Source organism: Salvelinus sp. IW2-2015, linkage group LG2 (assembly GCF_002910315.2).
Source record: "Salvelinus sp. IW2-2015 linkage group LG2, ASM291031v2, whole genome shotgun sequence".
NCBI lineage: Eukaryota > Metazoa > Chordata > Actinopteri > Salmoniformes > Salmonidae > Salvelinus > Salvelinus sp. IW2-2015.
The window spans coordinates 31,768,138-31,778,712 of record NC_036839.1 but is presented as its reverse complement, the minus strand read 5'-3'; the positions used below and the strand labels follow the sequence as shown (position 1 = coordinate 31,778,712).

At 43.9% G+C, this 10,575-nt stretch overlaps 2 protein-coding genes across 2 annotated transcripts in view; both read left to right on the top strand.

Moving 5' to 3' along the window:
* The window catches only part of epha3 (eph receptor A3), a 980,965-nt gene that overhangs the window by 714,032 nt on the left and 256,358 nt on the right, over window positions 1-10,575 (top strand). The gene's annotated exons all lie outside the window — the stretch shown is intronic.
* Window positions 1-10,575, top strand: part of LOC111971983 (ephrin type-A receptor 6-like) — a 194,704-nt gene that overhangs the window by 85,759 nt on the left and 98,370 nt on the right. Inside the window, exons 3-5 of the mRNA XM_023998794.1 lie at window positions 8,556-8,684; window positions 8,843-9,061; window positions 9,344-9,659. Coding sequence (XP_023854562.1) covers window positions 8,556-8,684; window positions 8,843-9,061; window positions 9,344-9,659 — 664 coding nt within the window. The remainder of the gene's footprint in view (window positions 1-8,555; window positions 8,685-8,842; window positions 9,062-9,343; window positions 9,660-10,575) is intronic.

The window sequence follows — 10,575 nt, the reverse complement described above, 5'->3', positions numbered from 1 at the left end:
CTCTACAGTAGTCTCTCTAGTCCCACTGAGCCCAGTCAGACCTATAGTATTCTCTCTAGTCCCACTGAGCCCCAGTCAGACCATATAGTATTCTCTCTAGTCCCACTGAGCCCCAGTCAGACCTATAGTAGTTCTCTCTACCCCACTGAGCCCAGTCAGACCTACAGTATTCTCTTTAGCCCACTGAGCCCCAGTCATCTATAGTAGTTCTCTCTAGTCCCCCTGAGCCCAGTCAGACCTATAGTAGTTCTCTCTAGTCCCACTGAGCCCCAGTCAGACCTACAGTAGTTCTCTCTAGCCCCGCTATGAGCCCCAGTCAGACCTACAGTATCTCTCTCTAGTCCCACTGAGCCCCAGTCAACCTAAGTGTTCTCTCTAGTCCCACTGAGCCCAGTCAGACCTATAGTAGTTCTCTCTAGTCCCACTGAGCCCAGTCAGATCCTATAGTCTTCTTCTAGTCCCACTGAGCCCAGTCAGACTACAGTATTCTCTCTAGTCCCACTGAGCCCCAGTCAGATCTTATAGTAGTCTCTCTAGCTCCCACTGAGCCCCAGTCAATTCACTACAGTTCTCTCTAGCCCACTGAGCCCCATCAGACCTCAGTAGTTCTCTCTAGCCCCACTGAGCCCCAGTCAGACCAGTAGTTCTCTCTAGCCCACTGAGGCCCAGTCAGACCTATATATTTCTCTCTAGTCCCACTGAGCCCCAGTCAAGCCTACAGTAGTTCTCTCCTAGCCCACTGAGTAGTTCTCTCTAGTCCCACTGAGCCCCAGTCAGACCTACACTACAGTGTCTTTAAAAGCAGTAGTTCATCCCTGGGGCAGTAGTCTGGAAGAAGGCTGTAAAGGACTGCCTCTCTTCAGTGAGGTGCTGGAATGGGGCTTAATCTCACAAATAAATCAATACTCCAGTCTTCACGAAATGAAGTTTTCAATTATGTATGTTAAGACTGGCTTTAGGGCCTGATCTTTTTCTCTGCTTTTCGGACACATAAAATGCATAACATAAGAGTCTCATTTTGCTTAATTTGAGAGGGAGAAAACAATTTAACCATACCTAAGAGATAAATTAAACATTCTTCAACGTTTACTCAGACCTTAGACTTACAGTGCCTTCGGAAAGTATTCAGACCCCTTGACTTTTTCCACATTTTGTTACTTTACAGCCTTATTCTAAAATCGATTAAATAAACAAAACATATTCAACTATCTACCCACACTACCCCATAATGACCAAGCAAAACCAGATTTTTTGATATTTTTGCAAATGTATTAAAAGAAAAAACAGAAATATCTTATTTACATAAGTATTCAGACCCTTTGCTATGAGACTCGAAATCGAGCTCAGGTGCATCCTGTTTCCATTGATCATCCTTGAGATGTTTCTACAACTTGATTGGAGTCCACCTGTGGTAAATTCATTTGATTGGACATGATTTGGAAAGGCACACACCTGTCTATATAAGGTCCCACAGTTGACAGTGCATGACAGAGCAAAAGCCAAGCCATAAGGTTGAAGGAATTGTCCTTGGAGCTCTGAGACAGGATTGTGTCGATGCACAGATCTGGGGAAGGGCACCAAAAACATTCTGCAGCATTGAAGGACCCCAAGAACACAGTGGCATCCATTATTTTTAAATGGAAGAAGTTTGGAACCACCAAGACTCCTAGAGCTGGCCGCCCGGCCAAACTGAGCAATCGGGGAGAAGGGCCTTGGTCAGGGAGGTGAACAAGAACCCGATGGTCACTCTGACAGAGTTCTAGAGTTCCTCTGTGAAGATGGGAGAACCTTCCAGAAGGACAACCATCTCTGCAGCACTCCACCAATCAGGCCTTTATGGTAGAGTGGCCTGACGGAAGCCACTCCTCAGTAAAAGGCACATGACAGCCCGCTTGGAGTTTGCCAAAGGCACCTAAAGACTCCCAGACCATGAGAAACAAGATTCTCTGGTCTGATGAAACCAAGATTGAACTCTTTGGCCTGAATGCCAACCGTCACGTCTTTAGGAAACCTTGCACCATCCCTATGGTGAAGCATGGTGGTGGCAGTATCATGCTGTGGGGGTGTTTTTCAGAGCAACATACGAAGAGATCCTTGATGAAAACCTGCTCCAGAGCACTCAGGACATCAGACTGGGGCGAAGGTTCACCTTCCGACAGGACAACGACCCTAAGCATATAGCCAAGACAACACAGGAGTGGCCTCGGGACAAGTCTCTGAATGACCTTGAGTGGCCTAGCCAGAGCCCGGACGAACCTGATCGAGACCTGAAGAGACCTGAAAATAGACGTGCAGCAACGCTCCCCATCCAACCTGACAGAGCTTGACAGGATCTGCAGAGAAGAATGGGAGAAAGTCCCCAAATACAGGTGTGCTAAGATTGTAGCTTCATACCCAAGAAGACTTGCGGCTGTAATCACGGCCAAAGATGCTTCAACAAAGTACTGAGTAAAGGGTCTGAATATTTATTTAAATGTAATATTTGAGTTTTACATTTTTTATAAATTAGCAAAAATGTCTAAAAACCTTTCTTTGATCTGCCATTATGGGGTTTTGTGTGTAGGTTGATGAATACTTTCCGAAGGCACTAGCCAGAGTGGCCTCTTTCTTCGTTTTTGAACACTTTCTCTTTTTTGTATTTTTCAGACTGTATATGGACTGATATGGACTGATATGATTGTGATATTTTTTAAAGATGTGTACAGGGCACAGAGATGGTTCAGAAGGAGGATGGAAAGCTATTTCCTTCAGATTTCCTGTTTCGGGTATTATTTTACTGTTCCAGCTCAGTGTATAGGCTCTCTATAGTAATCTCTCTCCACACTGTTTCCTGCTGTAAACAAATCACTCTCCTTTCCTCTTTCTCTCTCATATTCTCTCTCCCTCTTTCTCTGGTCTGTCTGGCACAAGGTCTTTTAGACCCTCACAGGTTACTGTGTCCGCAGGGGTCCTGTCTTTAGCGCTGTCACCGTTTATCACACACACACACACACACACACACACACACACACACACACACACACACCACACACACACAGACACGACACACACACACACACAGCACACACACACACACACACACACACACACACACACACACACACACACACACACACACACACACCAGCCAGACCGCTGAATACCCACATAGTTCTTGGATCTCTTTGATGGATTTGACATCCACCCCCTGCCTCCCTGGCTTCCCCTTTACCTGCCATCTTTCTCTCGCTCTCTCTCATGCTCTCGCTCCCTAGATCTCTACCTCTCCCTCTCTATCGATCTCCCTCCCTCGGCCATGTGACACATCACACCATCGCTTGTTTCATCAGTTGTGTTGATTTAGCCAGAGCATTAGGTGTTTCACAGATCTAACAGGTATTGAATCAGCCTGTGTTTTGATAGCTAATTGGATCCATGTATAGTCTGTCTGCCTCAAGGTTGACACAAAACCCGGCCGTGGCTCAGGCCCTGTTGAGGGTTAGGTCTCATAACACAGCTACACAGCCCAATTTCCTGAAACACACTCCATTATAGATGCAATTTTTCTCTGTCTCCCCTCTCTCAGCTGAAAAGAGCTCGAGCAGTCCACTCCCAAACACAGCTCCCCGGCCTGACAAAATCACGTTTTATCACCCAGAAACAGGGAAATAAACGTAGCTTGTTTGAAGTTTCAAGTGAACATTCCCCCCCTGACTGGGTCGAGTCACAGTGTTGAGATACTGAACGTAGTCTCTGAGGTGTCAGGGTTGAGTGTGGAGGCCACACAGGACCTCTTAGAGCAAAGCTCTGTGTTGGAAGGGCTGCACTATGAGAACAGGGCCCATAGAGGCTGTGCAGGGGCCACTGGGACCTGATGCTTCCTTCAACTCAGCTGGTGACTGAGAGATGGCAGGGGTACCACCCAGAGGACAGACAGGATGAAGCATACACACACACACACACAAACTCACGTACACCACCACCACACGGCCTCAGCATCATCGGTCCCTGTCACACTATCCCCATCAATGTTAACCAGTCACACACACACACACACACACACACACACACACACACACACACACAAACACACACACACACACACACACACACACACACACACACACACTGGTGTTTCTGTAGCGAGTCCTATTCTAAGACCACCCCAGGGTGTCTATCTCTGGCCTTACAGAGACTAACTCTCTCAAGCTCCTTTAGTTTCTCTAAGCTGGAGAGAGGGAGTTTATGTACGTCTTTAAAGAGATACCTTTGTGGGATGAGGAGGCCTTGTGAAGTAGGTAGCTGATACAGGAGTCTACTGATAAGGTTACACCTACATTTACAGTACCTTCAGAAAGTATTCAGACCCCTTGGCTTTTTACCACATTTTGTTGTGTTACAGCTTGAATTTAAAATGGATTAAATTCAGATTTTAGACATTTTTTATAAAAAAATCAAACGCTGAAATATCTTGAGTCAATAAGTATTCAACGCCTTTGTTATGGCAAGTCTAAATAAGTTCAGGAGTAAAAATGTACTTAACAAGTAACATAATTAGTTACATGGACTCACTCTTTGTGCAATAATAGTGTTTAACATGATTTATGAATGACTACCTCATATCTGTACCCCACACATACAATTATATGTAAGGTCCCTCAGTCAAGCAGTGAATTTCAAACACATATTCAACCACAAAGACCAGAGAGTTTTTCCAATGCCTTGCAAAGAAGGGCACCTATTGGTACAGTAGATGGGTAAAAATTAAAAAGCAGACATTGACTATTCCTTTGAGCATGATGAAGTTAGTAATTACACTTTGGATTCTATGTCAATACACCCAGTCAAATCAAGTGTTATTTGTCACATACACGTGTTTAGCAGATGTTATTGCGGGTGTAGAGAAATGCTTCGCTACATCCAAATATCTCAAATTTGGACTCATCAGACCAAAGGACAATTTACCACCCGTCTAATGTCCATTGCTCGTATTTCTTGGCCCAAGCAAGTCTCTTCTTCTTATTGGTGTCCTTTAGTAGTGGTTTCTTTGCAGCAATCGACCATGAAGGCCTGATTCATGTAGTCTCCTCTGAACAGTTAATGTTAAGATGTGTCTGTTACTTGAACTTTATTTATTTGGGATGCAATTTCTGAGGCTGGTAACTCTAATGAACATCCTCTGCAGCAGAGGTAACTCTTGGTCTTCCTTTCCTGTGGTGGTCCTCATGAGACAGTTTCATCATAGCGTTTGATAGTTTTTACAACTGCACTTGAAGAAACTTTCGAAGTTCTTGAAATATTCCATATTGACTGACCTTCATGTCTTAAGATAATGATGGACTGTCGTTTCTCTTTGCTTATTTGAGCTGTTCTTGCCATAATATGGACTTGTTTTACCAAATAGGGCTATCTTCTGTATACCACCCTACTTTGTCACAACACAACTGATTGGCTCAAACGCATTAAGAAGCAAAGAAATTCCACTAATTCACTTTTAACAAGGCACACCTGATAATTGAAATGCATTCCAGGTGACTACCTCATGAAGCTGGTTGAGAGAATGCCAAGAGTGTGCAAAGCTGTCATCAAGGCAAAGGGTGGCTACTTTGAAAAATATATATTTGGATTTGTTTAACACTTTTTTGGTTACTACATGATTCCATACAGTATGTGTTATTTCATAGTTTTGATGCCTTCACTATTATTCTACAATGTAGAAAATAATACAAATAAAGAAAAACCCTGGAATGAGTAGGTGTGTCCAAACTTTTGACTGGTACTGTATGTAAATTAGATATTTCTGTTTTAGATTTTCAATAAATGTGAAAAAAAAGTCTAAAAACATGTTTTCACTTTCTCATTGTGAGGAAAAAAAATGTACTGAATCCCTTTCGAATTCAGGCTGTAACACAACAAATTGTGGAATAAGTCAAGGGGTATGAATACTTTCTGAAGGCACTGTAGCTACTGTACCTGTTCGGGTGTTGTAATGATCACCCACTATACAACTGGCCAGGATATAAAGCATTTTCATACCTGACTGTGGCGGTGTAGGAAAACTCCAATGCATGATCTAGAAGTGTGTCACAGCTTTTATGCTTACTGACTATCTCTTTATTTGATTTAATACATTTAGGTGGGTTAAGTGCAAAGACATGTCAGTCCATTTGTATCACTGGTGTAATTCTAGTTGTGAAATAATATTTGATATTTTGACACCTGTATGTACAATCTGGCTGACACAAACCGAGAGAGTTGTAGATGGGTGGGTGTGTTGGGATCCTTTCAGAATTCACAGCAAAACAATACCACACGAAGCATATTAGGCAATATAATACTTAATCAAAATCAATTTGTTTTAATTACATTATTATTACTGTGACACCTTGAGGGAGAAATAGATTAAAATGTGTTGTCTTTTAGATTGAATTAAAACATGTAATTAAAAGGATAATGAGTCTGTATAACTAAACATTAGGATGTGATTACGGTTCTCCTGTTGGTAGGTAGTGTTTAGATAAGTACAAAACTTACATTTATTAGACATTAGACACTTTTGTGGATTTTGTTGGTTGAGGAGACAGGGCTGGGAGTGACAATATACCATCTATTCCTTGCAAATACTACTTATTTTAATGCAACACTTTTGAGTAAGATGAACTGACCAAGGACAAAGGGTATGTGGAGGTCAAAGTGCATACAGAGGTCAGAGTCATATTGCTGATTGATGTGTCTAGACTGAAGGGCAGCTATTGTGTTGTTGTTGAGCTGATTTAAAACCATTTTCCTCAGCAGGTCATTTGATTCTGGGAGCTTGGTGTTAGATGGTCCATGGTCACTCTACAGCTGTCACACACACACAACCTCTCTGTGTGTGTGTGTGTCAGTGTAATAGAGGGTAGAGCCAGAGGTCAGGGCTAAACACCTCCAATAGACTTCTATTCCAACAACACAGAGGCAGGTGACCTGCTGACCTCATGAATCACTTACAGGGCTGTCACCCTTGTCACATGACCTGGGAGTCACAGAGGTGGGGTACAGGTGGTTAGTGATGGGTTCAAGTGAGGTTTGAACTGTTTAGTAACGGTCCTGTTCCTCTCTCTTTTATTTTGTATTGTTGAACTGCTTTTAGCGATATACACTAGATGACCAAAAGTATGTGTACACCTTCTCGTCGAACATCTCATTCCAAAATCATGGGCATTAATATGGAGTTGGTCTCTCCTTTGATGCTATAACAACCTCCACTCTTCTGGGAAGGCTTTCCACTAGATGTTGGAACATTGTAAGTCGCTCTGGATAAGAGCGTCTGCTAAATGACTTAAATGTAAATGTAAAATTGCTGCAGGGACTTGCTTCGATTCAGCCACAAGAGAATTAGTGAGGTCGTGCATTGATGCTGGGCGAATTGGCCTGGCTCGCTGGCAGCGTTCCGAATTCATCCCAAAGTTGTTCCATTGGGTTGAGGTTAGGGTTTTGTGCAGGCCAGTCAAGTTCTTTCATACCGATGTTGACAAACCATTTCTGTATGGTCCTCTTTTTGTGCACAGGGGAATTGTTATTTTGATACAGGATAGGGCCTTCCCCACAGAATCATCTAGAATGGCATTGTATGCTGTAGTGTTAAGATTTCCTTTCACTGGAACTAAGGGGCCTAGCCCGAACCATGAGAAACAGCCCCAGACCATTATTCATCACTCCAGAGAATATATTTCTACTGCTCCAGAGTCCAATGGTGGCGAGCTTTACAATGGCCAAGCTTTACATGGCGAGCTTTACATGGCCAAGCTTTACATGGCGAGCTTTACATGGCCAAGCCTACGCTTGGCCATGCCCATGGTGATCTTAGGCATGTGTGCGTCTGCTCGGCCATGGAAACCCACAAACAGTTCTTGTGCTGACGTGGCTTCCAGAGGCAGTTTGGAACTCGGTAGTGAGTGATGCAACCGAGGACAGACGATCTTTACTCGCTACACGCTTCAGCACTCGGTGGTCCTGTTCTGTAAGTTTGTGTGGCCGACCACTTTGCGACTGAGCCGTTGTTGCTCCTAGACGTTTCCACTTCACAGTAACAGCACTTACAGTTGACCCGGGCAGCTCTAGCAGGGCAGAAATTTGACGAACTGACTTGTTGTGAAGGTGGCATCCTATGACGGTGCCATGTTGAAAGTCACTGCTCTTCAGTGAAGCCATTCTACTGCCAATGTTTGTCTATGTAGATTGTATAGCTTGGTGCTCGATTTTATACACCTGTCAGCAACTGGTCTGGCTGAAATAGCCACATCCACTGATTTGAAGGGGTCTCCACATGCTCTTGTATATACTGTATAGTGTATCTATAGGTTTGAGTACTTTAGCAGCTCACTAACAGTCCTTTTTTTGTTTTCCTCCTCGCCTCTCTTCCTCCTCTCCTCTCTTCCTCTCCTCTCTTCCTCCTCTCTTCCTCTCCTCTCTTCCTCCTCTCTCCTACTCTCCTCTCTTCCTCCTCTCTTCCTCTCCTCTCTTCCTCCTCTCTTCCTCTCCTCTCTTCCTCCTCTCCTCTCCTCTCCTCTCCTCTCCTCTCCTCTCCTCTCCAGTGGGATGCTATAACAGAGATGGATGAACACAACCGTCCCATCCATACCTTCCAGGTGTGTCACGTGATGGAACCCAACCAGAACAACTGGCTACGCTCCAACTGGATCTTCCGCCAGGCCGCACAGAAGGTGTGTAGGGGTTCTGAGCATGGTTTGGAACATGGTGCTGATAACACCTTGGTTGCAGGTTCAATTCCCGCATGGGCCACATATTAGCCAACTGCATTTCCTGTAAGTGGCTTTGAATAAAACATTAGCTACTTTACTTTGTTTATTATATTTGCAAGGTGTACGTGGAGCTGCGCTTCACTCTGAGAGACTGTAACTCCATCCCCTGGGTATCTGGGACCTGCAAGGAGACCTTCAACCTTTTCTACTATGAGACAGACGAGTCCCACGGGGTCAAGTTCAAACCCGCCCAGTACACCAAGATCGACACCATCGCAGCCGACGAGAGCTTCACCCAGATGGACCTGGGAGACCGCATCCTAAAGCTCAACACTGAGGTCCATCACCTCAATTAACTCAATTCAATAATATGTGACTTACAGCCTGGGTGCCAGTCTTTTTCTGCCCTCTTGCCAACTCCTATTGTTTGGCATGGTAATTCCATAAGGAGTTGGCAAGAGAGCAGAAACAGAATGCTGCCCATGTTATTTGATTTATCCCAACAGGGACAATTGTTGAGGCACTGCATACTAGGAACATGTTGTTGCGAAATACATGTGACCATCCATTTAATAAAGTTCAATTCAATTAACTTTATTGATCCACAATGTTTTCTATAGGTACGGGAAGTGGGTCCTATCTCCAGGAAGGGTTTCTACCTGGCGTTCCAGGACATTGGGGCGTGCATCGCCCTAGTCTCAGTCAGGGTGTACTATAAGAAGTGTCCCTTCACCCTGAGGAATCTGGCCTCCTTCCCTGACACCGTGCCCCGGGTCGATTCCTCCTCCCTGGTGGAGGTTAGGGGAGCGTGTGTGGAGCATGCCGAGGAGAGGGACACTCCCAAACTGTACTGCGGCGCCGACGGTGACTGGCTGGTGCCTTTGGGGAAGTGTGTCTGTAGCCTGGGCTATGAAGAGATGGACGGGGCATGTCTCGGTGAGTCACATGACTTCTGTTCTGACTGGATCTGTCCACCTTTCTCTCTATACTCACTCTCTACCCCTCTCTCTCTCTCTCTACTCACTACTCACTCTCTACACCTCTCTCTCTCTCGCTCTCTCTCTCTACTCACTCTCTACCCCTCTCGCTCTCTCTCTCTCTCTCTCTCTCTCTCTCTCTCTTCCTCTCCATCTTTGTCTTTCCCTCCCTTTCATTCTCTCTCTCCTTTTCAGTAGTCCCTCGCCCTCTCTCTTTCAAACCCTCTCTTTCCATGTACTTACAGTATATCTTTGTATTAATCTGAATCATCTCCTGAAGCTGTAGGATATGAATACAGCCTAGCAGTAAACATGAGGTTTGATAGAGAATCAGTATTTGGGTCGTTCCACGAAATTTGTCCCTTTTGCGTCCCTTTGATATTTTAAGTATTAATTGTGCACCAATATGGAATTTTAGAAGCCTGTTATATTAAATGAAGTGCCCTTTAATGTAGGAATTCAATAAATCATATTTTTAATATGAATAAATTATTTTAATCTACTTAACCCTCAAATTTCTCAAAGTTTCACCATCACTGTAAAGCCCTAGTTATTTTTTTGCTTTGACAAAGTTTTTTCTGAATATTATTTTTTATTTCATGTGATTAGGGATTCATTTAATAGTCTGATTAGTCTGTCCCTCATTTTAAGTTCAACCCTGTTACGTGAACTGAACTCTCGTTTGAATATGGTGAAACTATTCCTTTTTTTTTTTATTCAAAAGCAACACTGAACATCTAATAGTCAAATCATAGCGTAAAAGCAGGTGAGCTGGTTCTATTCTGTAAAAGCAGGTGAGCTGGTTCTATTCTGTAAAAGCAGGTGAGCTGGTTCTAGCCGGTATCTATTCTTGCTTATAAAGCAGGGTGAGGCTA